The 26480-nt window shown below is 47.0% G+C and overlaps 12 protein-coding genes across 12 annotated transcripts; 4 read left to right on the top strand and 8 right to left on the bottom strand.

The window, feature by feature from the left end:
• Positions 1-49: 49 nt before the first annotated feature.
• BJ212DRAFT_123314 (uncharacterized protein) lies at positions 50-563 on the bottom strand. Its single transcript, XM_041329513.1, has one exon. The coding sequence runs from the start codon at positions 388-390 to the stop codon at positions 112-114; it is 279 nt and encodes a 92-aa protein (XP_041194143.1). The 5' UTR covers positions 391-563; the 3' UTR covers positions 50-111.
• A 110-nt stretch (positions 564-673) lies between these two features.
• Positions 674-1890, bottom strand: BJ212DRAFT_1446560 (kinase-like domain-containing protein; the record flags this gene model as incomplete). The annotated part of the gene is made up of 4 exons (XM_041338266.1): positions 674-1035; positions 1091-1322; positions 1491-1765; positions 1830-1890. 4 exons carry the CDS (start codon positions 1888-1890, stop codon positions 674-676), a joined length of 930 nt encoding a protein of 309 aa, XP_041194144.1.
• A 1494-nt stretch (positions 1891-3384) lies between these two features.
• On the bottom strand, positions 3385-4274 carry BJ212DRAFT_1348648 (uncharacterized protein). Its single transcript, XM_041335428.1, has 5 exons — positions 4129-4274; positions 3946-4041; positions 3821-3891; positions 3689-3757; positions 3385-3630 (listed from the first exon to the last, which is right to left on the bottom strand). Exons 2-5 carry the CDS (start codon positions 4023-4025, stop codon positions 3554-3556), a joined length of 297 nt encoding a protein of 98 aa, XP_041194145.1. The 5' UTR covers positions 4026-4041; positions 4129-4274; the 3' UTR covers positions 3385-3553.
• Positions 4275-5054: 780 nt separating this feature from the next.
• On the bottom strand, positions 5055-7369 carry BJ212DRAFT_1348660 (uncharacterized protein). Its single transcript, XM_041335429.1, has 7 exons — positions 7292-7369; positions 6025-7195; positions 5784-5981; positions 5659-5681; positions 5443-5606; positions 5377-5393; positions 5055-5327 (listed from the first exon to the last, which is right to left on the bottom strand). The coding sequence occupies exons 2-7, from the start codon at positions 7191-7193 to the stop codon at positions 5222-5224; spliced, it is 1677 nt and encodes a 558-aa protein (XP_041194146.1). The 5' UTR covers positions 7194-7195; positions 7292-7369; the 3' UTR covers positions 5055-5221.
• Positions 7370-7517: 148 nt separating this feature from the next.
• On the top strand, positions 7518-8415 carry BJ212DRAFT_1269808 (emp24/gp25L/p24 family/GOLD-domain-containing protein; the record flags this gene model as incomplete). The annotated part of the gene is made up of 6 exons (XM_041330831.1): positions 7518-7664; positions 7717-7728; positions 7781-8097; positions 8151-8201; positions 8254-8307; positions 8355-8415. The coding sequence occupies 6 exons, from the start codon at positions 7518-7520 to the stop codon at positions 8413-8415; spliced, it is 642 nt and encodes a 213-aa protein (XP_041194147.1).
• Positions 8416-9223: 808 nt separating this feature from the next.
• Positions 9224-9969, top strand: BJ212DRAFT_1298933 (Redoxin-domain-containing protein; the record flags this gene model as incomplete). The annotated part of the gene is made up of 5 exons (XM_041332766.1): positions 9224-9388; positions 9443-9552; positions 9629-9663; positions 9717-9811; positions 9862-9969. 5 exons carry the CDS (start codon positions 9224-9226, stop codon positions 9967-9969), a joined length of 513 nt encoding a protein of 170 aa, XP_041194148.1.
• Positions 9970-11168: 1199 nt separating this feature from the next.
• BJ212DRAFT_1479916 (uncharacterized protein) lies at positions 11169-13076 on the top strand (the record flags this gene model as incomplete). The annotated part of the gene is made up of 6 exons (XM_041339972.1): positions 11169-11273; positions 11326-11509; positions 11562-11639; positions 11694-11936; positions 12008-12023; positions 12092-13076. 6 exons carry the CDS (start codon positions 11169-11171, stop codon positions 13074-13076), a joined length of 1611 nt encoding a protein of 536 aa, XP_041194149.1.
• A 1065-nt stretch (positions 13077-14141) lies between these two features.
• Positions 14142-15710, bottom strand: BJ212DRAFT_1446563 (uncharacterized protein; the record flags this gene model as incomplete). Its single annotated transcript, XM_041338267.1, is given in 9 exon segments — positions 14142-14218; positions 14248-14329; positions 14389-14556; positions 14635-14654; positions 14674-14718; positions 14766-14853; positions 14921-14971; positions 15066-15176; positions 15696-15710. 9 exon segments carry the CDS (start codon positions 15708-15710, stop codon positions 14142-14144), a joined length of 657 nt encoding a protein of 218 aa, XP_041194150.1.
• A 1176-nt stretch (positions 15711-16886) lies between these two features.
• Positions 16887-18083, bottom strand: BJ212DRAFT_1348692 (proteasome endopeptidase complex beta subunit). The gene is made up of 6 exons (XM_041335430.1): positions 18011-18083; positions 17861-17958; positions 17725-17801; positions 17396-17672; positions 17145-17346; positions 16887-17090 (listed from the first exon to the last, which is right to left on the bottom strand). Exons 1-6 carry the CDS (start codon positions 18041-18043, stop codon positions 16977-16979), a joined length of 801 nt encoding a protein of 266 aa, XP_041194151.1. The 5' UTR covers positions 18044-18083; the 3' UTR covers positions 16887-16976.
• Positions 18084-20038: 1955 nt separating this feature from the next.
• BJ212DRAFT_1446565 (isoprenoid synthase domain-containing protein) lies at positions 20039-21395 on the top strand (the record flags this gene model as incomplete). The annotated part of the gene is made up of 4 exons (XM_041338268.1): positions 20039-20158; positions 20281-20418; positions 20468-20689; positions 20748-21395. The coding sequence occupies 4 exons, from the start codon at positions 20039-20041 to the stop codon at positions 21393-21395; spliced, it is 1128 nt and encodes a 375-aa protein (XP_041194152.1).
• Positions 21396-21647: 252 nt separating this feature from the next.
• On the bottom strand, positions 21648-21851 carry BJ212DRAFT_1269688 (uncharacterized protein; the record flags this gene model as incomplete). Its single annotated transcript, XM_041330827.1, has 1 exon — positions 21648-21851. One exon carries the CDS (start codon positions 21849-21851, stop codon positions 21648-21650), a length of 204 nt encoding a protein of 67 aa, XP_041194153.1.
• Positions 21852-21935: 84 nt separating this feature from the next.
• On the bottom strand, positions 21936-26106 carry BJ212DRAFT_1446566 (uncharacterized protein; the record flags this gene model as incomplete). The annotated part of the gene is made up of 13 exons (XM_041338269.1): positions 21936-22123; positions 22160-22176; positions 22477-22607; positions 22687-22859; positions 22946-23033; positions 23145-23369; positions 23421-23517; positions 23639-23739; positions 23791-23902; positions 23970-24198; positions 24246-24447; positions 24498-24690; positions 25424-26106. 13 exons carry the CDS (start codon positions 26104-26106, stop codon positions 21936-21938), a joined length of 2439 nt encoding a protein of 812 aa, XP_041194154.1.
• Positions 26107-26480: the final 374 nt, after the last annotated feature.

Consider the following 26480-nt stretch of genomic DNA (forward strand, 5'->3'; position numbering starts at 1 on the left):
CAGGGTGTTTGGCGGTTTGAAAGGTCGGGTGTTTATGTAAGATGTCCCAGAGGTGCCTATCCTTAGAATTTGCACATTTTTCGACACGAGTAATCACTAAGCAGCGAGCGGTCAGGTACTCAAGTGATCTAAAAGTATGGCATAGCAGGAACGACAGCAAGCAGTAAGATATGAGACACCCATAGAAACCAAATAACGCAAGACATAAAGAGGACCTTCAAGAACAAAACCCCATCTCTGGATCACCCATACAACTCCGCACTGCAGAGGCATTGTAGCCTCGAGCCGTGCTTCCGATTTTGAAGCAGAGATGAACGCGCGCGACATTGGTATGGAAGATTCTGTGAGAAGACTGTTCAGCACAAGACGTCCTGATAACGGCCAGGCCATATTGAGACGAACCTAAGCTCGCCGAACAATCGCTGTCGGCTACTTAGAGAAAGCCTGGCCAGTATCAGGCCGGCGTCATAATAAGTGCCTCACAAACGAGGACAACGTAACAGCGGCTGCATGTGATCGAAGGGTTTTGTCATGCCAATTCACGAGTGCCGCCACGTGTTCTGCTCGAAAGTCTGATCAACAAACAAATGAACATGTTGATTGACCACTCGGGCTTCATAAAGCGAGAATGTACTCACGGCTGGGATAGAACCATCCCCATCTTCGTGTCTCGTTACCGCCGCGCATTGCACGCTTCACAGAATCTCTTCGTCGTCCGCCTCGAGGGTAGTGTCCAATCATAAACCTCATCATACTCTATCTTCATTTTTTTCGCCAGCCCTTTAAACAAATCTCGGAGTCCTACATAGTCTGGGAGGTCTTCAAATTCGAGACCTCTTGCATAGTTGAAGAAAATTTCGAACTCCACAGGAAGACCCACAGTGAGAACTGATAAAGCCTCGAGCTTCTTGTCTCGTATAGCATCCCACGTCTCAGCGACTGTAGTGCCTTTGATTTTCCGCCATGGTAACGTGCCTCGAAGAAAGTAAACCAACATGTAAGCAAGGGATTCTAAATCATCACGCCGGGAGCACTCTTTACCAAGCCATTAGATCAATTAATGCCACCCTGATAGCCAAGTATGACTCACCGATGCCGTGATGCGCGTTGATAGATGCAAAGAGGGATGTACCCACGCCGTGATGGTCGTCCTGTCGGTACGGGATATGGGCGCTTGTCTTTGGGTCTCGAAATTTTTTGGCGAGCCCAAAATCGATCACATTGACCAAATGTTCTGCGCGATCCGTCCCCATTACGAAGTTGGCGGGTTTGACATCGCGGTGGACAAAATCTCGAGAGTGGATAAACTCGAGGCGCGATAGCTGGGTTGTTGGGAAGGCATAAGCAACGCTGAGAGAAAAGGAAAGCCCAACACAGCTTGGCATCATAAATGACGCTCTGGGCCACAACGTGTAGATGCAGGACGCGGAACAGTGGATAAGACATACACCTCGCCTGAGGAGATATCGCAGATAAGAAAGAAGACTCACTAATTGATCCGCAAGCTGGAGTACGGTCTTCATTGTGAAGTGACGATTGCACATCTTGAAGAGGTCTTCAAGGGATGGACCCAACAGATCGATCACCATAACGTTGTAATCGCCGTGCTTTCCCGACCACATTATCCATGGCACCCCAGGGCCACCCATGAGGGTCTTGTAGACCTTGGACTCCTGCTTGAGAGGACTGTTGCGTGCTATGGCTGGTTCTAACTTAATTGCAACTTCCTTTCCTGCGATTGTATGAACTCCAAGGAACACTGTGCCTGTTTGAACGTGATATAGAATCAGGGGGACCAGTGGTAGATGAGCAGAGAGAAAGAAAGTTACCACATCCTCCAATGGCGATTTCTTCTTCAAGTCTGTACTTACCACCGAGCATGAAATCCATGGTAACTTCCTGCAAAAAATACTAAGCTCGACGACGTGAAGAACGATGAGTAAGGTAGTTAGCGCCTTAAGATGATAGTCGTCCTTAAGCTGCCCTATAAATACGCGCGATGAATGTGGGGCAGAGAGACCTGGAAGTGGCGTATTCAATTGAAAGTTCAGTTTGTGGATGATTATGTCAGTCGGCATTTCGGCAATGACCTCCACAGTCCTTCCTGAATTGGAAATCACGAGACCGCGTCGCGACGCGTCACGCTTCGTGTCCACTCTGTACCTACTACGTGAGGGCACTAGTATATTTTTGTGTAGCTCAGCTCTCTCAATGAATGCTGCACATTCTATGAGCGAGACACTATGAGACAGCATAATATGAATCCCCATAGCAGTTACTGAATCACCGCCTTGCGTCCGTATCGTAAATTACGGTGACACCATTTTAATTTTAACCCTCAGAAACAAGAAGGTTGGTTAATAATAAAGAGCGACATCTAACGCCTCCGCATTGCAACGCTCTTCGTTCGGTACCCTACCTTTTCCTCGATCGGCCAGTCGTATTTCTGAACAGCATGACGTACATCTGAGTAGTGGGGCTCCAGTGCTCCAAAAAGTCTATGTCGGTCCTTTGCTCCACTCAAAACATGCGTAGTGCCACTTGCTTGATTGATGGCGAGCCAAGCCGTCGTCCCAAAGCTTGTGGTACCAGATCCGGTCACATAGGCACACAATTTTGAGATGGTCTTGATACAAGCGGGAATCCTTGAAGGACAATATCCCGTAATCTCAACAAGGGCGCAGGATATGCTACTCACGTCCAAATCTAAGACATGCTTATCATTGGCAGCCCAGTAAAAGATTGCAAAGAATGGCAGCTCACCTGTTGTCCATTTGGCGGGAGCGAGCATTAATCTCGCGGTGATGCGTGAACTTTGAACCATTTTTTCGACATGCGATACCGCTTCCCTGTAGGCGTACTCAACTCATTCTACATGCGTATCCTTGAATGTGGGACAGACTGGTGGGCACTACGCGCCTAGATGTGATTCAGCACTGTGATCATCGAGAGGGAGAATGACCCTACATAGCGTCGAACTGTTGGAATGCAGAGACAGGAGTTTATGAGAGTTCTGCTGGGTTTTGTAGAGAACTCAACTCGTTACAAGTCTGATGATAACAACTCGAGAACATGTCTATCGACCCAAAGTGGCCATGAACACGAACACGAGGTTCATAAAAAACCTGCAGGTGGGGGAGCTGCGAGCATCCAAACAAGGAAGAATGAGAATATTTGCTGGCACATGATACATGGAGTCCTAGAAGTAAGTACTTGTTATATAACTCAACTGGTAAACTGGTCGTATGGGTTCTTCCCGAGTGTTTCCAAAAGCGACGTCATTAGTGCGGAGCTATCCGTTTGCATGGGTAACCACTCAGTTGCAATGTTGAGACGCTAGAAGGCGTAACATCATGGGACTTGTATCAAGTTAATAACGGGCGGTGCTTCACGTAGCAGAAATCGGTTACCGCAGGAAAATGTTGGGGCACGTAGCCTTCGAATACCCTGGTCCAATCGTCCAAAGTCATTCCATTTAACTTATGATTGGGAACAGAGTTACATGAATGGTTTCGCATGGAATAAATAAAGGTAGTCATGCAAGGTGTATTTGCTACTTCTCGAATTGCTCCTTCACGAACTGCTTGATAAGAGTTGTAATTTCCCGTTTCACGGAGAGAGGCACGCTTGCTAGGGGATGATGGAAGGGGTCAGTGACGCCGGCAAATGATCGAGTGGAGATTAGCACTTTGCGCATGCGATAACAATTCCTGCAGGATTGTCTGAAGGGAAAGCGGATCCATAGTTCTGCTGTTTTCTAATTAGTTGCATATGAATCTGGGGATTAGGCACCAAGTAACAACAGGACAGGCATGCATACCTTTGGCACGGTGCAGAAGGTCATCTGTCCATCCGCTTTCAGACAGCTTAGAGGACAGCAGATGCAACATTCTATGTTGTGAGATGTTTTTCAGTAGCTATGAGAGATATCGAACAAGCACCCACCGATCCCACTCTCCATTCTCGATCATTCGACGGTGAACTTCTACGTAAAGCGTTTCAGCTTCGGAGGTCGATTTGGACATGACAGTTCCTCGAAGCCTGATATTTCAATAGAGTACGGTATCCACCATGAGCACCAAACCCAAATGAAGGGGTTTAACCGTTACTAGAGATCGAGGGACCCGCCTGAAGAATTTTGACTACTGCAGGGTGAAAAGTTCTTGGCTACGACCAGAGCAATGCAGCCCTCAATCCCAACAAAACAAGTTAAGTGTGTCGTGTGTACGTGCGGATTTTGAGGAGGCCCAGACGCGAGAAGACTCAGAAGAAGCTTACGCGAAAGTAATCAAAGTCACGTGCGCGAACGCGTAAAAGTGTATTGCCGACGTGTGTTGCGGCTTGTCATTGCGTCTTATATTCAAGCATACTTTTCATCCATGCAAGATAATTGTTTCTCACTATGTGAGATATCAATACAATAGAAATCTACATACTTCTGGAATCCTTCCGATGGGCCGCAAAATAGCATCCCTCAAAATTCATGGGATAGATCTGGATAGGGAGTCAAATAACTTGGGCGAGCTGTGGCCAGCACTTCGCTGAAACTGTTTACATTGCATAGAAAACGCCACGAGGTACAAAAACATTGCTATCAAGGCCAATGACTTGCAGCTATAAGTCACAAAATTGATGCTGGCCATATCGCAAACAAAAATCCAGTGGCCTGGACAATCAATAGACTTGTCATAGTAAGAGCAGACAATGCCAAGAGTCAGAGAACAAGGAAATATTAGTACATTGTCCTGGCGAGACGCGTCGCTGGATGCTGTATACGCTTTCCTAATTCTAACAGCTACGAAGTTGGATGAGTGTGTGAGATCAGAAAGATGGTTAGTAGAACCTCGGAGTTCTTCTACGCTGGTGCCAGTCCAGATGCATGAATCCATGGCTCGGGCGAAAGACGAACGACTAAAGAGATGAACACCTTGAACTGTTGCTGAAGAGTATTTGACCAGGGTAAGCGTCCGAGACCAAGACCAAGGAACGATAAAATGAAAATGTTGTCCACAGCTCTGCCAAACCAAAAGATGATATCACACATCGAGGAGTGGTAGTGACCAAAAAATACATTCAGACTAGCTTGTCGGCACTATAACTACAAGCCATAACAAAATACAGCACGTGTATACGATGATGTCCACATAGCGACCGCAATACATATACAGTTGAAAGTCCAGCGCGGTCCATATTCCAGAACAAGAAGAGAATAGCGATACTTTCAAAGTCCGAGTTCTTCTAAGCGACGGAACACATCGTCTTGTTCATAGAAGTCGTCGTCCCCTAGAACCTGGGATCCTTGGTGGCAGGTTGCAGCGTGTTTCCACCTAGAAGTAGAGTGAGTCTATTGCTCGCCATGCCTCGCATGTGCCCTACCAGAACAGTTCCTTGACCTAATGGGGATCATCAGAAATGGCACGGGAGATCGTACTGATCTCATACCTTCACTTCGCAATTTTTGATACTTTCGACAGGGACCCACTTCTTGCATTTATGACACCTTCCTTCAAGAATCTCCGACCGCTCAAGTTTGAGGGGGTGGTGGCGACTAATTGTCCTGTACGACAGTGGAGGTGAGAATGGACGTCCAGTCGTCGCCGACACTCCTTAAAATGCGAGAAAAAATCAGTGGGTGAAGATTATTCAAATGTGCCTTACCATGCGCAAACTGCATGTGGTAGCTGAAAAAAAAGTTAAGTGATATCATGAAAGAGACTTAAATTCTCTGAACAAAACCGTTAGCACAATCATATATAGGTTGCGAGGGAAAAGTAAGTGACCACTTAAACGCAGAGAATTTTGTTGATAACCATAATTTCTGTCCCCGTCCACCGCGCAAAGGGCTTTCGATGCAGATCGGGCATAGTCCTATCTTGGACCTACCCTTACCTTTGACAAAACGGGGAGTATACAGATCTCGTGGATCGCGTGGAGGGTTACAGATACCACCAGGGTGATTGGAGCGATTGAAAAGGGAAGCTCTGCGCACGGTGAGCGCCAGGTGTCATACAAGAAATAACTTACTCCTCGGCATCAAGTTGTAGAAATGAGCTTATAGGATAACGCCGATAGAATAAAGGAAAATCGGGGTGACGAGAAACCTCTGAGGGAAGGCGACGCTGTGACGGTATGCAGAGAGATTTGGGCTCCTGAGTCTGAGAGGTAAGATCGACAGCAGTAGGGCCGCTAGAGGTACATGTGCGTTTTGTCCGGCATGAAGCCTGTTTCTCATCGTGATCGTCCGTAAGGGGGTGCTTGGGACTCCGCACGAGAATCGCACGACTAGCAGTACGAAGCGAACGTCGAGAAGTAGAATCAAGCCCGCGGTTGTCTTTTGAATGTCGCGCAGTGGTCAAGTTTTGTCCAAAAGTGGGCGAGCATAGTGAAGAAGTGTAAGACAAGCCACCGGAAACATTACCGCTAAGGGGGCGCTCGGGAGATGAAAGGGGGGTGAGCGCAGAGAGAGAGGACACAGGGGACAAAGACCGTTCGCTAACATGCATGACAGGACTCGAAGTGAATCCTGGGGAGAAGGCAAAATGACCGGAGGAATTTAACGAAGGAAGCTTCTCCATCAGCAACCACGGACTTGGAACACAAGATCCTCCAGAAGACTGATTAGATAGGTGTCCGCTTTCACGTGGAGACGCAGTGGTATTGTCATCAGACATCCTTCTAGCTATGGGAGACATATCTGGATCGGAGCTGTGCCACGATTGTGACAAGTTGAAATGCCGATCAAATGGTGTTCCTTCAGCATTAAGAGTTGAAGGTGATAGGCCGCAGCCAGGTAGAGGAGGGATCTTTGGAAGGGGACTAGGCGAAGAGGACAATTGTTGTTCTACCCAGGATTCAGTATAAGGTGCCGAATACACACGAGACAATTGCTGAAAGCCTGGCGAAGAAGCCGACATGCCATACCGGCGTAAAGGAGTAGATGGCATTGATATGGATCGAAAAAAACTTTCGGCTCGAGGAAATTGAAACAGGACGTCTTGTCCTGAACTAGGAGGGATAGAATCCATGATAAAGTGTCGCATCGCCGTGGATACAGGGGGAGCATCGGAGCATATAGTCATAGAGTATGCGTATTTGTCGCTCTGGAATTGAAGTCGCGCTGGACTTGTAGGAGGATCACTCGAGGGCAACTCGAGGCAATCGGAGTAACGAGACCCATCGACTTCGCAAAACATCTCTGAAATAAGATCCCAAGTATGAATATTTGTCAGTGAATTCATGTTGGACAAAGCCACTGAATAGGTCAAATTATCACAATGATAATGATACACACCAGACGGAGGGGTCGCAGCAGCTTGGTCACTTTCACTATCAGTAATGCTTATAGATGGGGAAGACGAATCGATATATGTATCTTAATGGAGGCCAAAACCAAGTCGAGACCAATTTGACCTCTAACGACTCGGAGTTCGCGGAGTCCGTAATTCGATACCGGCACACCGGCAAGGTCACCATCATAAGCACACAACCAGGATGCAACCAATACATGCTTTCCAACGATGATTCTCTTACTTCTTCTGTACAACTGCTTTCTCTTCCTATCACTTCTTCCTTCAGCAAGAAGCTCGGCGTTGACCACTGCCATTGCTGCAAATGAGCGTTTATGTTTCTATGTCGATGCAGACAAAGCAGGGGAAAAGATTGGAGTGAGCACGAATACTCATATTTGTTGAATTATACTGAACATCCCGCTTGAAGTTTTACTTTGCAGTATGTCATGCGGCATTGTGCCAGCTCATATACTCATTGTCCCACAAACTAGGTTCAATCTGGAGGATCGTTCGATATAGACTTCGACGTTAAGGATCCCAATGAGAAGGTCATACTTGACGGTAAAAGTGAAAGGCAAGGCGACTACGTTTTGACTGCCAACACCGTTGGAGAGTACTCGTTCTGCTTCGAGAATGACATGTCGACTCTCACGGTGAAGCTAGTTGACTTCGACATCATGGTGGAGAGTGAGCCTCGCAGGGAAGCACCTGCCAAGCCAGGACAGGTGGCTGATCACACCAGTGCACTAGAGGAGAGCACATTCCGGTTGAACTCGCTCCTTTTGAACATCAAACGTACTCAAAAATAGTATGTTTAACTATTATCCGAAGTTATCATCCTTACCGACCTTTCTTCCCAAGTTTCCATACACGAGAGAACAGAGGGTTCTCTTTGGTCAGGTCGACACAAAAGTTGGTGGATATTCTCACTTTTGTGTGACTGGGTCGCTCACAAGCAATATAGTCGCCTGTTCTGGTATATGGTTCTGGAGAGTTTGGGCATTGTGGGCATGGCTGTGTAAGTGCAACCCAGACGTAATTCAACCACAGCTGAATGATGTTTAGCCTTCAGGTGTATATCCTTCAAACCTTCTTTACGAAAACAGGTCGTCGGTACAAAGTATAGTTTCGTGTGCCAGCATCTGTGTTTATATACCTCCATTGCTTTCCGCCGTGATTCCACACTGGCCCTCAAGCAGCATCGTATTTTGGTCGCCCTAACCTGGTTAATACGATTACTATGACTAGTGCACAGTGCCAACATCTGATCAAATCCCACGGAGCTCTCTGACGCAAAAGGGTGTAAGAATTATGCTTTTACGATCTGCATCAATGGATGCACGCAGCGACGTATGCGCATCAGCTTTAGAGCTGAGTGCTAGGACATAGTCGCATCCTTACCCGTACGCGTGGATGCCGAGATCCAAGTTGATTATAAGCCGCAATCTGTCGGACCAATTTACGCCTCTCATGTTTAGGACAGGTGGAATCCCTATTTCCATGCTCGTGGAACTTTTATAACAATCAGAACCAGGGAATACAAAATACTGAGTAAGTCATTCAAGCATCCTGAAAGCTGATATCGATTGACTTGCTTACTTGTCTCCCAAGTCATCGATCAATATTAGCGTGAAATTCCAATCGAAATCGTTTGAACTCACGTGGTGGAGTCTCCTTGGTTTCAAATCTGAAAGGCAGAACTACTTAGGAAAATAGCGGTAAACTCGCTGGGTGAAGTGGAACCACCTTAATAGCAATACACGTTCCACTCACTACAACTGTCAGAAGGTGCAGCGGCCCCGGGAAGTGCTTATATCTTGCTTACATAATGTCATTTGGAGCATCGATGCCTATATAAGTAAGGGGACCATGTATATTCCAACATCTCCCCAGTTTTTCTCAATCACCTACATATCTCATTTGTACAGATTGCCATGGCTTCCATTCTTACAAATGTCGCGCAGGCTGCGCACTCTGCCGCTGCTGCGGTGCTCAGCGCTGCCCAGATCGAGGTGGGCGAGCCAATCCCCCAGAAGCTTGTGAAAGAAGAAGATCCCGAGCGCTCCACTACGCTCGATCTCTCTGGCAAGAATATCATTGTACGTGGCCCCATGTCAATTTTGTGCTAGACGCTCATATTGTTGCAATAACAGCTTGGCGTTCCTGGGGCGTTCACACCGCCGTGTAGCTCCCAGGTCCCGCAGTACATCGCAGACTACGACAAGTTCAAAGCTAAAGGCGTGAAAACATCTATGTTGTTGCTGTAAGTGACGCCTTCGTGGTAAAGTGAGCACGTATATGCATATCCGAGCGCATATACTTAACCACCCTATTCGCAGGGCTTGGAAAGAAAAACTTGCTCCACAGGGCACAGGTAGGAGTTTTTGTTCATTGATAACTTCTTCATCGCATTGTGATGTGGCTCAGGCGTCCGTTTCATTGCGGATGATAAAGGGGAGTTTACCTCCAGTGTGGGACTCCTTTTTGACGCCCCTGGCCTTCTAGCCTCACCTAGATCCAAGGTTATATTGTTCTTTGCTCAAGATTTCGTGACGTACTGAATCTTCTCTAGCGCTACGTCATTGTGGCCCAAGATGGGAACGCCGACTTCATTGCAGTGGAAGAGCAGCCTGCGAATATCACTTCCACCGCTGCAAACGTTGTTATTGCTCAGCTCTGAACTGTACCATGGAGATGCAGAAAAGTATTTCGAACTAATACATGTATGATATCTTGCAATTTTGGAGTGGGATACATTCACCCTTGATATGTTGAAGACAAGCAAACCCCGCTCATACCGTACCCCAAGAAAGTTTCGCTGGTAGGTCTGATACTCTCATGCCAACCGATACTGGTACAGAGTGGGCATGGATGATAATCGATTCGTGCTCCTCCGGCACCCTGTTCTAGATATTCAACGAATATCAATTATAGGTGCATGTGCCTACTTAATTCTCTACAGACGATGCTTCTGAACCACGTAGTCCTCAACTGCGCCGGTCAGTGCCACGGTAGCTAGTGTTACTCACGGGACGAATCGATGCGATTCTGTGTACAGCTTAGATTTCAAAATGAAATGAGATATATTTAGCCATCTACGTTATTTCTAAGTTAGGTACACCGCAAGGCCTGAGTGAAGTTTGAGCCACAAGAGCAAAATAACAGTCATAGGATAAAATTGTAACCGTATGAACAGCGAGAGGTGCTTCAGGTTGGCAGTCAATATGATGCACCTGGCACGTAAGTACGCGTTAGTCACGTGCTGGTGATATCTCTACTGTCTGCACTGCCACTACCAGTGCATTTGGTCCATGTGCGCGGGTTGTGTACCGCCCGCCGGGCTGTGCATGGCGCTCAGTACTTACAACCTAGTATTGCTCCATTCGAACCGAGTTGTACAGAAAGAAATATCCGTCAGTGTTCTAAGAATTGCTCGCATCTTACCAGGAACTGCCAGCGTTCTAGACAACTGTGAGCCCATTTGATCCGTTATACTGCCTTAATGATCTACTTACGCAGCCTACGCCAATGGGAATCGCTTGATTATTGCCCACAATAGCCCCAGCCGATCAGAGGAGCGGTGAATTTTGTGCAAGGCGTCTTCAAGATACCTGTGCTGAACACTACAACAGCATTGCTCCAGCCACAATTGGCTGGCACATGCACGCATTCTCGGAACGTCTCGGTGATCAGAAGTATTATGGTATTTATCGCATGGCAATTACCGAGATACTTATGAAACTTCTCAGTTCCTGCTTCCTTTCCTTTCCTTACCAAACTTCTAATTGGAAAGACGCGGGCGTCTCTTGATTGGTACCCTTGAGCGGAGCTGGAGGCCCTTTCAGGCTGGTCCTTGGAGCTTGTTATCTCCTAAAAGTCATGGTCTTGCTGCTTCTTCAAGGCCTAGCGATATGTTTTTTCCTTCATGCACTCCTAGGCCTTGCGGAGGTTAGCCGAAGTTTTTCCTGGGATTTAACAAATCACGTAAGTTATGGTTGCTCTTTTTCGTATGTTATTTTTCAAGTATTTTGATCAGGAATTTGAGCGAGTGCACAATCTGACCGTCTGTGATGGCCTGCACATCTCGCTTCCTTCGTCGTTGGGAAACTATAACGATATTGAACATTCTCCATACACCCTTCTTGCCTTTGAAGCTGGTGGGGCACTGACTGCTACGCAAATACACGAAGATGGTCTGTGGCAAGTGAAGCACCCAGCAGGTTCGTACAACTGGCCCTATGTTGGAATAAATTACAGAGCAGCATTATACAGGGTCCCAGCTACTCCTCGCCCTCGTCGACTCCTTGGGAAACTCAGGTGGGGTGCTCCCCACAGTCTTCACGGTTGCATGTGGGCCCTTTCTCCTGCAAGTATCCACAGAAACACACTGAGATATCTTTGCAGCAGGATCCTCAGACTGTCTTTCTGCACTTCCCACGTCTGTAGTTTCTCCGATGATTATAACGAATGCCTCCCATATCGAGCCCTGCGACTCCTGGCAGATGTCCGTCTCAGGCGGAGTCCCACCATACACCATCATGCTCGCATCTCCCGGAGCACCCTTTTTGCAGGATTTCGCTGTGCCACAAGAGTCTGGCCTGATTTCATTTATAAATAGCGGCATCGCACTAAGAGGACCTACTATAGGTGCGTCGGAGTCCTCGGGAACCTGAGATTGTTGACTGAGGGTAAGCCTGTGCATTTTGTTCCCGTTAAAGCTGCCGTGCGTGATTCGTGAGTGGTCTCCTCCACCTTCGTTAGATCCCACTAGCAAACCTATGCTAACCTTGTCTCTTCCGCAGGTCTGGCGTATTTGGGCATACGACTGAATTTGTAGAAGTTGTTGAGGCCAGTGGAGTATCTTGTGAGGTTGGGAATCGAGGGGGACAGGCCAGCAGAGTGATCCTTGCCACACGATCGAATGGCGGTGTAAAGTTAAGCCATCAAGACACGATCATCATTGCTGTGTGCGCATCAGTCGGTGGCACTATGATCTTTGCTGCTCTGTGCTTTGCTGTGGTAAAGTTTCGACGCAGGAAGCGAGGGTTGATTGCCGGGCAAGATGCGCGGCCCCGGCCATTTGAGGCCGCCAACCCCGTACCAAGCGCTAATGCATCTGTGCCGCGGGTGAATATTTCGGTCCCTTTGTCCGTCATTGACATTTCCTGGCGGAATAATTGGATGGCGTCTCCAACGGAGGCATCCTCCACACACTCGCCTGTCGGTCCGAAGCCCTCTCCTTTACGCACCCCTACACGCCCGTTGCCGGTTCCAACTGCTTCTCGCCAGCCATCCAATACTTCTTTGCGTCCTGAAGATCCCCCTTCACGGCTACCACGCAACCCATCTAGTTCGTACGTTACTCAATCTCCACAAGCTGGTCCCTCGCAAATCCCCCTCCAGCAGCAGTCAATTTCCTCCATACGCTCCGCTAATAATAGCCACCGTCCTGCAAATTCACCCATGTCTCCGCAGCGCTCTGCACTTGCACAAGAGGTCAAACGATTCACTCCCCGCTCTCGCACCGAGGGGCACGAACGCATACTCCATCCTTCACGTTCGACAGGGGACATTCCTCGTGACGATATAGCACTACCTTCCCGCCGACACCACGCAACTGTACCCCGCTCGACATCAGATATGCGCCACACGAACCACCTGCGACATTACTACTCTGCGTCGAATGTTGCACGTACAGATCGTGGAGTGCTCGATCCAGTTCACCAGCACCGTGATAGAGGGGATCCGCCGCCGCCATATCATAAGCTCGGACCACTTGGCAAGTAGCGTATGAGGATAACAATAGAAGTACTTTGATTTCATTGTTGATAATGGGCGTCTTAGGTCCACACGTAAGTAAAGAGCTTCGTCTGTCGTTCACATGAAGGTAATGGATGGCTCTCAGTGAGAACAATTGAAAATTGGCCAAGGAGTTCACGGGCTGATGAGGATGTTTACCCACTAAAGCTGAACGGCAGGAACCGCACGGATATAAGTTTGCTTTACACAAACACTCTTGTAAGCCCTGAGATACAGAATGGCTCTCCCATGCAATTGGAAGTCGTACGTCTGCGGCAAAGTATGCTGAGGGAAGCAGTCATTACAGATCTGGAGCAACTCCAATGGCACCTTATTAGCATCTCCGGCTATCAAACCTCGGCCCTGTGTGATTGGGGTGCCCAGTTACCAGTAGCATAGCTGTCCTCCCGCCCTCGCTGCAGCACTCGCTATCCGCCACCCTGCGTCTAACCCAGTACATTCCTCTTTGCCTGCCCTAGCGGTATCGGTATGTGTTACAGTGACATGCCCCTGATAGTGCCGGAGATGATCATGTACATTGTGGTGATGGAGGGCAATCTAGATAGCACCATATGCTGTATTGTTTGAAACCCATAGAAACATTGTCGTACTGCCCAAATGACATGCGAGGGAGAGACATTCGCATGACACTCTTGTCAGAGTCCTCGCAACATGGTTCAGACCTGCTTGCCAAGAGAAGTTGTTCAATATGGTCTGCTGTTAACAAGAATGTCCAGCACAAATCACGATTCGGCTCCCCAGATGGCCCACTCTACCGTGAGTCTGGAAGATGAAAATCCGCTCCTCATTGGAAGTTGGGAGATGCCTTATTGCATCTAGTAACAATGAAAAAGACAAACCAGGCATCAATGTCAGAAAGAAATCATCAACATTTTGGTGAATATGTTATCTGGCTGAAGCGTGCCCGTGTGCAGTTTCAATTTCACAGGACGCAGTAAATTCTCACTTGCAGAGGCACGATGATACGGAGTGAATACACTGGAAGCAGTCCCGTCCCACCGTGGTTTGGCACCACGCAGGGCTATGTGAACTTCAGTCAGCTGGAAGCTCAAGCTTGATCTTCGCAATGGTTTCTGCAGGGTTAAGACCCTTGGGGCAGGTACATGCGCCTAAAGTGAACGATAAATATTTGTGATACGCATAAAGTGAGTGAGGCAACATGCGGTACATATGCTCATCTCGTTCTGGAGTTGTTCCGTTCTCTGGGAGCCACATGAATCCTGTCACCAAAAACGTGAATGAAGTCCCACAGCGTATCTCACGAAGAAACATCACGTACACGAGAGTCACCGGTCCAGCGGTATGCCTGTATCAGCTTTACAGGACCCAAGTATCCATCCTGGTTCCACCAGTACGACGGGAAACTTGTCGAGCAGCATGCGCATATAACACACCCATACAGACCATCGAGGCTCTTGCGGGCCTCCTGCGTTTGCAAGAATTCGCCCTACTCAGGCAAGTTGTCGTTCTGGAGGTAGGGCTTGGTGGACTTGTACTACTTGTAGAAGAGGGTCAGGTTGGGAACCAGGTCCTTCACGATGTAAACTCACAGCGAGGAACGTACTTTGAGGAAGAGGGTAAATCTTGGAATTCTTGATCGGGTTTCTGTCTATGCGACAGAGACAGGCGAGGTTTAATCGTTGATATTCATCGCACAAGAACCACAGATACCCTCTCTGCACGAACGACGGAAGGTGAGCATGGGGTCAACTTCATTCTTAATTTTGATGAGTGCGTCAAGTACCTGTTGCAAAGGAAAGTAAAAGGTGAGTTCAAACATCACAATGAGAAGTGCGTGGGCGTGAACGCACTATGGGCCCGTTTTGGTTGAGATCAATGGTGTGAGACTGGAGAGTTGGTTTCTTGGCAGCTTCGTCTGGGTTCAATTACATGCACATCGGCAGCTCACCATATTCAAAACATTATAGTCCTTCACCTTAGCTTAATAGCTAATACCCAGCGATGAATCTTGAATTCCTTGTTCAGGACAAGTTTCTTAAGCGCCGACGAAGCGCACGAGCGCGTGCAGAAATGCAGCGCGCTGGCGCGAGTGATCTTTGCAAGGACCTGAATGAGTGTGATTACGAGCGGCAGATGTTCTGTATGTCGGCGTTTTGGAGAAAGGCCGCGAGGGAGATCCCCGCAGAGGATGAGTCTGAAATGGCCGGTCTTGGTACGGGTCTTCACAGACCCTATGCCTACGGCTGTCTTGGTGCATGTTCGGCACAATCTATGGAGTATAAAGTTGCCAGCGGCTAACACGCGCCAGATCACCACCGCTACCACCCACCGCAACATGCTGAGCACAAACCATGGACGTCGGATCCATCTTTGCAGCAATACAACACACCGTGACCGAGCTCGCCACTATGGCCTTTGTCGACTTCGACCTCTTCCTCCGCTGTGCAAGCTCGCCCAAAGACGACATCTTATAGCCTCATATCTGTCATGGTCACTCCTGATTAATTGATTCCTGAAGTTCTGCCCCACGATAAATGCATTTCTCGCTGAGCAGGCTGCCCTCTCATAAGATGCTGTAAATGCATTATTGGGGATCGCCAAGGATCTTATCTTGGCCCTAGCCACACTGTCGCAGGCCATCGCAGACGAGGAGGTCTTTAGGCGCCATGGTCATAGCCAAGAAATTAGTGCGTCTGATCCTCCACTTCAATGCTAGCAGCGGAAACAACTGAGCGTACACTATCCTCCCATCAAGAAGTGCAGACAGTGCCTGAAATCAGTTTTCCTTTCGAGACGACGGACGGCAGGCAACGGAGGGCGGGCAGGCACCGGGCGGGCGACGATGATGGCAATGGAGGCGTGGTAATACAACTCCGCTTTAATTTGCCGAGGGTCCCAAGACTCCGGCATAGTCACAGACCTAAGATCTGCGAAGACCTGCACTAAGACCGGCTGTAACTTGCACGCGTGTCGTGTGGACGGCTCGCTTTTGCCGGGAGTCGGCCAGCGCCTTTCAAGCTAAGCTCCAACAACAGCAACACTTTTAGTATCTGTGTTGTACTAAGTGTACGAATTTCGGGACTTCCCTCAATTTATGACGGCGCGCGATATGTGGATTCTGGAAAACATGTAAATGTTGAGCTGAAGACCCACAGCCGACAGCCATGCGTATGGTACTTCATTTCACTGAAGCACAATACAAGCACCTTCCGCTCCAACCTAATAGGTAGTCAATAAGGTTGATACAGAGGGCATTAAAGCACATTGCCCCGGCCCGAGCCCGAGCCGCCTTGATTTAGCCCGTCGTGTTCAGAAAGTCCCAGATCAACCATCTTCAACCACCCGTACAAACACCCAGTGGCAGTAAAAATAGAGGTGCCCAATGATGTGGAGTTTTCACCGCTGATAGCCCACAAGATAGCATGAAGTTCACGCCTCCTGCCGCGTTCATTCCTTCGGCATTCGCGACTTGCTCATATTCAAACACGAGCTCGTCCTTCCTTGGTAGTGAACTGCGATGGTTCGTCATTAGAGATAGAGTAGGGAAATGCCATGCTATGCGCGTGCACACCGCGGTCCCTTCAGGGTTGGCTAGCAACCTGAGCTCGATAGTTACACAGGCAAACAGCGGGGTCGGGGGAGTGCGCTTGTTCTGGACTGCTTGAGGGTACCCTATGGTGAGTACTGTTCTCTGGCAACTCATCCATGTATTTAAATGGGATGTCGACGACGCACTCTGGAAAGTGGATGAAATCAAATGTGACAGGACCGTTAAAAAACTTTCAAACCTTCAGTTATGCAACAAAGGAGAGGCAGCAACATAACCTCAGGTTGACGCTGCACGACATTCATGTCTCATAGATTTAGAGGGATGATGAATTAAACTTAAGAATACACGCATACAAGCTACTGTGTCTGAGCACCATAACCCCTGATGTTTTCTGCGAATGACCATGCAGTCTCGAGTTGCATCGAATCACTGATGGACACGCCTGCGCTAGAGATGGTAGCGATTTGGAACTGAAGGAGAAATCGGTTGATTAGGTGATAATGATAGTCACTGTGAAAATGTACCTTATTCAAACTTCGGGCATCTCTGTAAAATAGCACGCGCATGCTATCCTCTAGGATCTTTCGTGCTTCCTCTTCAGTAATGACATCCTCTCTCCCTTCAACGGCCTTACGCAACAGTGGTTGGGCAATGAAAGCGCCGTACCCGGTAGCAAGTGTCGAAGCAGAATACGTCGTACCCAACAGGTCGACGTACGACAAGAACCTTTGAATAATATTAACTCCTGCTTGAGAATGACGTAGCACATCCTTACCTCTTGCCATCCTTGAATCCACCGATAAGCAGAGAATTCCAGAGCGGGTTTATCTTGGACCGACGCGCGTACATGAGCTGCGACATGTATTCGTGGATCTCGACAGGACCAAGTTCGTGTCCATCCTGTGCTGATATCTCATCGATGGATAGTTCCTCAAGGATGTACTGAATGTACTGGAAGTCTGACATATCGCCTCCCGCACCGATGACAGTATAGTTACCGACTTGGTGCAGACGCTGCACATCCTTGAATCGAGCGAGGGATCCGTATGATGCTGTTAGATAACACATGAGCTGATGGATGGAATGACTTGGAAGTGAAAGTACCGAGGTTGTCAGCGGCCATCATGACACCATCCTTGTACTTGATCGCAAGCACGCTCGTTCCAGTTACAATAGGTTGTCTACATATCGAGTCGAGTCTTGTTGATAGAGAGGAAGAGCGGTAATTGAACAGACTTACTGTGTTCGCTGTACGCCATCAGCGAAAGTATCCTTTGGACCATTATATGGTCGCTGATGAATGGGGTAGGTAGCATATGCATCAAATGCGTCGTTTCTCTGCAAGATCAGAATTCAGTGGTATAATCTAGCTCCAATAAACGGTACTTACTGGACGGCCCCAGTTAGTTGGAAAGTGGTCCATGGTAGAGTTGGTAGAATAGGTTAATCGACGCGCAAGCCCGGGCTAGACGCGACATCATTATGTCAGCAGGTCTGGTATGTGTCCAGCGCTAATACCAGGGTAGGCAACCTGTGTTCAAAAACCTACAATAAACGTGGCAAGTTCTCTTGGAGCCAGCTTGCCTGCAACTTGCTCCATGGTATTTACATTGGAATTTCAGGCTCGGTATCTGGACCCTATTAAGCTGGGATATGGGCCGAAGGCTATAATGACACACGCACCCATGCACATCCTTCGGAGGCCTGATAGTTGTCCACCATGCAGACCCGCAGCACGTCTTGCATGCTACCCACTCGCTTGTCTGATGATGACTAGTATGCAGACGGAGACATATTCAACATTCACCGATCGTAAGTTAAGTGGAACACACATCACCATTGTCAAGCATCGTTTTAATGACATTGGCAGGCTCGCAGTAAATCAGCCATCGCAAGACTTTCCGCCCACTGAAATCCAACCGGTGCCAATGTATGTTTATGATGGCCTCTTTGCCAGAGTTCAGTCAGGCGCCTATATTTTGCCGAGTCCTTACTGCTACTTCTCTGACTGACAAATTATACACTCCTATGCCCCTAGGGCAAAAACTCATTACTTTGACCCTACCAAATTCATGTGACAAGTTGCCGCAGAGTATGGGCGGCATGAAACTCGATGATTTTTCCCCTTCAGGATGAAGACACGGAGAAATGTGACGAATGTGGATGCATCTAGCCAGCTGATGAACTTCGAACTCATATTTCATGCTGCTCGCGATTTTGACGCGGAATAGGTTGGTGTGGATGTTGTCATTAAAACAGAGACTGCGACGATGTTAGGCAGAACTACTCGTGGCATGAGTGGTGCTTGACCCAGCCTGAATGAGGCTTGACATGGTAGTATAAAGTACAGAAGCTGCATTGGACTTGACAAGATGGAGTCGAGACAAATCTGGGTCTGAAAACCAACATTGTATCAATAATTAGAGGCAATACAAGACAAACACAAGATGCACACTACATAGCACGAACGCAGAGGACAAGCATTAAGTAAATATGGTGAGAAGTGAATACAACACTCCGGGGCCTGTACGCAGATGGTCATTAATATGTTTGAAACAGTTTGATCATATTCAAAGTGTTTGGAATTCGACATAAGATGGTGTTTGAACATGATCTAGGATTTGTGACAGTGCCACGTGACAGGCGCGTCACGACCGGGTCTGACCCAACTTTTGATGTCGAATCTCGGTTCTAGGCTTAGTTCTACTTACATCGAGATACACATTACCGTTCACCATAAGTACGTATACGTGTTCTTAAATCTTGAAGGAGTATTCCTGCTTACCGGTGTCTGATGGCGTTTGGCCTTCTGTAGATGGTCACTTAATTTCTTGGTTTCTATCAGTGCGGTCTCACTATTTCATCTTCAAGTTTGCATCGCGTACTCTTCTTACCTGGGATGCAATCAGGCAGCAGAAACCAATGCATGGACAGCCTGCAACATTGTTCGAATGCGACCTTGAGGATAATGGTCAGTCAATACTTCAGTGATTAATTGTCGTTCGAGCTCTCGCTCTTCGAATCAAAGGTGCAGCAACATACCACACATCTAGCTTGGTTAGGGCAGAGGAAGACCCCATTTCACCGATCCCATGATGTCACTCATTTCAGTTAAGACTTGTGGTTCGGGTGTATATATATAAGCCGACACGTTTCACCATCAGTTAACGTTCCTAGGATCGGGTGGTCGGCCGACACACCAGAAGCATACAAATCTCCTGATTACTGGATGAATTGTCATTCGTACGTCTAGCGCGGGACGTTCATAGCGTTCCGCACGGCAAGTTGTCAATTATGAAAGTGGTCTCATCTCAATCAGGTACTAATAGTGGAGATATTCAAGCGCTTATCGATCCCTGCTTTTTTCATCCCATACACCAGCTTCACGTTCGATCCCATTGCTACCTATTCGTACGCGATGTCGCATGCAGACACGCGGAACAAGTTTCTCGCAGTCTTTGAGGGCATCCGGGAAGAATTGGTTGCACATATGAAGTCCGAGAAGATGCCCGAAGATGCCATTGCGTGGTTCAACGAGGTGACTAGTTATATGCGTTCCACTGAATATCGATGTTCACATCTTCGTCGGGATTGCCATCAATGTTGTCACTGGCTACACCACTTGTCGCAATTTATCTGTCTCGACTATCGTCCCATTAGAACCTAATCTACAATGTCCCCGGAGGTAAACTCAATCGTGGCGTATCCGTTGTTGACACCGTCACGATTCTCCTAAACCGCCCTCCAACCGATGACGAATACTTCAGAGCCGCCCTCCTCGGATGGTGTATTGAGCTTGTATGTTCTCCGTTCTCCATTCTGAATATCCATAGTCACTCCCTGATAGCTTCAAGCATTCTTCCTCGTTTCCGACGACATCATGGACGACTCCATTTCACGCCGCGGCCAGCCGTGCTGGTACCGCGTCTCTAATGTCAAGGGGCTCGGAAAGGTACATAAAATTGCTATAAACGATTCATGCATGCTCGAGGGTGCCATCTACCATATCCTCAAGAACCACTTCAGACGTGAAAGCTATTATGTCGATTTATTGGAATTATTCCAGGAGGTACACACGACATCCTTTCACTGCACCTCACAGAGCCTCTCTTACCTCAGTCACGCAGGTAACTTACAAGACCGAGATGGGTCAACTCGTTGACCAGATCACTGCCCCCGAGGACAACATCGACATAGGCAGATACACCCTCCTCAAACATGCCTTCATTGTGCGGTACAAAACAGCCTACTATTCTTTCTACCTCAGTGTCGCGCTCGCCATGCGCATGTGTGGTGTCCCGGACGTATACGAGCTCAACGGAAAGACCGTCGAGCCATACAAAGAAGCCGACCGCATTCTCATTCCCATGGGCGAGTTCTTCCAGGTGCAAGATGACTACCTCGACTACCATGGCACCGAGGCACAGATTGGGAAAATTGGTACGGACATCATTGACGGCAAGTGCTCCTGGTGTGTATGCATGGCACTCACGCACGGCACCGACACGCAAACACAATTTCTGTTGGAGAACTACGGCAAGAAGGGTCCCGAACAGGCTATGAGGGAGCAAGCTGTGAAGAACATGTACAACGACGATGAGGGGTTGAACATTCCCAAGCGCTACGAGGAGTATTCGAAGAATACGGTGACAGAGATCAATACGATGATCGAGTTGGTACCAGAGCCTGATGCGCAGGATGAGTTGAGGGGTGATAGGCTGAGGCGGGACGTGTTCCGGGCCTTCCTGAGCAAGATTACTGATCGTACGGCGTAGGACTACATAAGCCTCGGAGGTGTAAGAACATCAGTAAATCATGAGTTTAGTTTTCTAGCTTTTTTTGCACTTATTTATGTGGATCATTACAGATCGTCACTTTTTCCCACTAGATGTTTGGACATGAAAAGCTCATGCTTTGAAATTAAGTAACAAGCATATAATAAGCGGAAAAACTGTAAAGAAGTGACCAAGTCAAAAAGTGAGCTACAAGGAGGAAGTAAACGAGGTAAGAGAAAAAAGTGAGTTATGCTAACATGCTATTTCGAAGGTGTGATGGTCAGCATACTTGTTGATGTAGAAAAGGGTGAATATGTTGAGAATGTGGTGGGATTTCATCACTAAGGGGAGCATATCAGTACCATAGAGAGGAATAAGGTGAGCAGAATGAAAAATAGTATCTACATGGATAACTGCAAAATGTGCGTGCTGATCAACAGAAGAAAGTTCCACCATCCACATTCCAGTGTTGTCATCTGGTGTATTTCCAACTTGGTTGAACCAGCGGACAACCGCACATGGATAGTATACACCCCTAAGTCAAAAAGAAAAAAAAGTGAGTACCTGAGCAATGTCCATACCCTGCATTCCGTGAGCATTTGGGTCAGTAATGAAAAACATGCAATCTCTGCATGCATGCCCACTTCTCCACTTGGGAGACACACAAATGTATTCATGTTTCATCCCACCAATCTCACTCAAATTGCTCAGTGCAAAGAACACTGATACTGCAGAATTAAAGACTCATATTTTCCCATTGAAACGAGCGCAGTCCATGAGACTGTCAGGCACTTTGGTAGGGTCCACATCAGCAAAACCCTGATTTGGGTACAGTGCCACAGCCACACAGTGTGTCACAGGTCACATAGATTTTGTTGTAAAGGCTCTGCAGCACCACACAAGTATTGATTCTATGTAAAAATGAGTGTAATGTAGTCATAAACATGTATATAACAAGATGGTGTGCTAATAATTATATTTTATTGAGAAATTGTGTAGTGTGCAGCACTGTACAGTGCTGTACATGGGGGGACCTTGCTGTGACACTGTGATTGCTGTGCAGCATTGTGCAGTGCTGCACATAGGGTTAGGGTTTTGCTGATGCATGTCCGGATATAATTGTCTGGCAAGGAATTGCAAGACAAGATCAGCCAAATGTGGGATATCAAGCTCATTGGCAAGTGCATGGACACTTTGCACCTGCTTTGTCCCCTCTATTTGAATTAATAGTAAGCATATTAAGATTGAGCAGATGAACAAATGACATACAAGATGTTTGCGTGAGTTCAACATGTGCAAGGACAGATGTTGGTATGTCAATGTCCTCAGAGTCAGTGATAACATCAGCATCAGGCATGCTGGCACTTTTTGGCATGCTAGGTTCTTGTGAGTCTGAGCTGATATGGGGCTCTTCTGCATCAGTTTGTGCAGAGTGAATAGCAGGTCCTCTATCTGCTGATGATTCTAGTAGTGATGAAAGTCATAATCAAATACTAAACATGATAAGGAAAATATATTGAGTGATGTGAGAACAGCAGATAAACATGTACCTGTGAGCATTCCATGAACATGGAAATCCATGTGTGATGCTGCCAATTTATCTAAACACTGATTAGTTAGCAGCATCTGTCCCAGTGCCTTGTATCAGCTGGAATGCCTCCAAGGCTCTTTTATGGCTTTGATGTGCTTGGACTCTGTGATTGAGGAGCGCAGCCCATTTGGGGCACCAAACAGTTGAATAAGGTAGACATAATGAGACATGGAATGTTGCCTAGGAAGTGAGAAGGTAGTGACTACTCTGGTGGTCTTGAAAACCTTGTGATATGTGCAAAAACAAGTAAGCACATCTTCAATTTCAGAGAGGGATTTTTTGGTGATGACATTACAATGAATGAGGTAACAGAACTCAAGTAATGCCTGGAAGGCACACACAACATCAACCAGGACATAACCTTCAATTGTGGGTAAGTAAACCTTAGGACAATTAGTGCTACAATGTTTTACATAGAACAAAATGTAGATTACCTTCATAAGTGCTTTTGAGTTGTCACCTGTCCACTGTTTGAAGTGATGTCCTTGGGGAAATCTGCGCAATCCAGGGAATGGAGGAACTGCTGCGATCCTACAAAAAATTAAGTCAAAGTGAAATTACAATAGAGAAAATGCACCTTCAGTCAATATCATCTAGAATAATGTTAGCTTGCTTCTTTCCATGCATCTGCAGGAGATATTTCTCTACTCACTCAACCAAATGATCTTTGTATGCTCCCTTGATGAGCTGATGGAGAATGTCAGGTGTGAGCAGCTCATGAATATCAGCATGGGGGAAATCATTTGTAAATGGCTATATTCATGAGTGAATCTAAGTGTAAATAAAAATGAGGGAGTGAGGTACCACAAGCTCACCAACTAAACCATATTTGGACTTCAGGGTTCCAGAGTTGCACTCCTCAATGAGTGCATCCATGTGAGATCTTGAGTGACAGAGACTGATATCATCAAGGTTTCTGTGATGTGAAAGACACCTTGCTTGGCATAAGCATAAACAACAGTGGATTATCAAGAAAAACTTACTTGGCACACCAATTTTGTAATATACAGGTGAGCAGCACTTGCTCTTCATAATCCACAATGTGAGGTCCAAGTCTGTAGATCACATGCTGATAATGGCCATCCCTGAACTGTGCAACCTCAGGCTTTGTCATAGCAGGCTTGAGGTTCTTGAGGATGAATGAAAGTGAAGAATGAAAGAGTTGGCATTGAAAATTTCGGAAGCCTGGTGTCTCAGCATGCTCTTTGATCACTTTCAAGATGTCAGAATGATGCAACAGGGAGTAAGTCACCACTTACTTTTGGGCATTGCAAGAAAGCCTATAACAGCTACAGCACCGCGATGAGTGTGACACACATTATTTTGAACATTACCGATAGAGGTGTAGAGCGAATAGTAGTCATTCTGTCCTGTTGCAACTGAAACAGTCATTTTGTCACTTCCAAGAATGACTGGCACAAATGTTAAGCCATGAGTGTCAGGATCTTTGGATATTTTGTCCTGTAAATACCTTGGCTAAACTGCACATAATAAAATAATGAAATACATACAGTGTGAGCCCAGCTCCAATCTCCAGACATGAAATCTTTCCATTGGTGTTCATCATTCTCTGTTGTGAACTTGCGGTAGAGTTGAAGGTTCATCTCTGTAGCAAACTCTGGATTAGCAAGCATGTTTTGAACAACATCGCAGGGGTTGTAAAACCAAACATCATGAGAATCTGTCATATCTGCATATCCGGATCTCAGATCTGACCCTTATCTCATCTCAGATCCACATCTTATCTCCAATCCTATCCACATCTTATCCCCCTCCAACATCTCGTCATTCAATCTGTCCACTTGTCCGGTCCAGTCCACAACTCATCTGAATCCACAACCAGCACTCGTCTCCTTTCAGTAACTCCCTAACTCTGGTATTTCGGTTATCTGTATATCTGTCCTGCTCCCTGATCCACTACCTATGTTTCATTTCTGTTTCATGATTTGTGATCTGTTTCTACTTACCAATAGACTATCCACATGCTTCGTACATAGCCTTGGACTCTGCTGATTGATCATTCTGTTAGATACATATAGTATATAACCTCCTGTAACTTTCTGTAGTACCTCAGCTCAAATATCATCTTAGTTCTACTCATTCCTGTCCTCTGGACTTGGGTACCTCTACTCTCGTCACCCTCTGAGACTTAGGATTGATTCCTATAGTCTATCCATATCTGCCTCTGTCTCTGACAGTCTATACTGTTAGTTTCTAGTCTGGACTTGTCTGGATTAGCCCTACAATACCTATCCCACATCCGGAAGTCATCTGGATCCATCACAATACTCGTCTGACCTTCTGGACGCATTAGTCTTGCCTTCCTGAAATAAGGGGCAATACTTGGGTAAGGGGCACAGCACATGAGCTGAGGCCAAAGCCCTTCAGATCCAGTTATCTTTTGAGTACAACCTTAACAGAATCTTCCATCCAGGACAGGGCATCTTCATCTGGAATGGTGCCAGTGTATTTGACTGAAAAAGACTGCCATTTGACATCACCAAGGGGAGCATTGTCAATTGTCTTGTAGAGGTTGCAATGATCAGAAAACAGCATGAATTTACTCCCAGCTAGGACTAAGGAAGCTGCCCAAATGTTCAGGAGTTGATTGATTGAATATGTGGGAGTTTGATTCCTTGTAAACAGGTAGTCAGCAAGCTTGAATTTGACACAGCTTCCACAGGGAGTCCAGTCATCCAGTGACTTTTCTGTGAGTGGTGGTGGAGGAGTTCCTGGTGGAAGGAATGTGCTGTCAGGATCACAAGGGTGAGCTATGTAGATGTAGGTATATTTTTTAGTATCATTTAACAAAAATTGAATGGTTGAACAACTTACCAACAGGAAAGGATAGTAATTCCTATACAACTGATCGCCAGTGCCTAAAAATTCTGCCATTGATTGCAGAGGATCTTCGTCATCCATGGGACTGGTGTCACCAAAGTTGTGATCTGTGATATCAGGGACAAGCCCAAAACTTGGTGGACAAGGTGGTGTTAAGAAAGCAGGATGCTTTGCATTCATATGTTGAGTGTACCCTGACCAATTTCTAAACCAGCAGTTGCACCCTGGCTTCATACAAGAGATACAAAGACTGCTAGGCTCTCGGGGTGATTGTGACATGGTGCCAAGAACCTGTTGCGGTATGCCCTTGCCTTGAGTAGACATATTTTAGTAGACATTTGAGTGTGATATGTGAAAGAATTTGAATGACTTACTAAGACTGAATGCAGGATGGAGGGGTGGTACACCCTTGCCTTGAGTGATGGGTGGAAGAATCTGGTTGACTGACCAGAGGAGGTTGAGCACAGGAGGGAGGGTGGTACACCCTTTCCTTGAGTAGACATTTGAGTGTAATGTGTGGAAGAATTTGATTGACTTACTGAGACAGGTGGTATGCCCTTGCCTTGAGTGATGTATGGAAGAATTCAGTTGACTGGACTGGAGACTAAGCACAGAAGGAACTGTCTGATAGCTTAAGTTGACTAGCCTGTGTT

The sequence above is a fragment of the Suillus subaureus genome, assembly GCF_016647635.1.
Source record: "Suillus subaureus strain MN1 chromosome Unknown BJ212scaffold_12, whole genome shotgun sequence".
Classification (NCBI taxonomy): Eukaryota; Fungi; Basidiomycota; class Agaricomycetes; order Boletales; family Suillaceae; genus Suillus; species Suillus subaureus.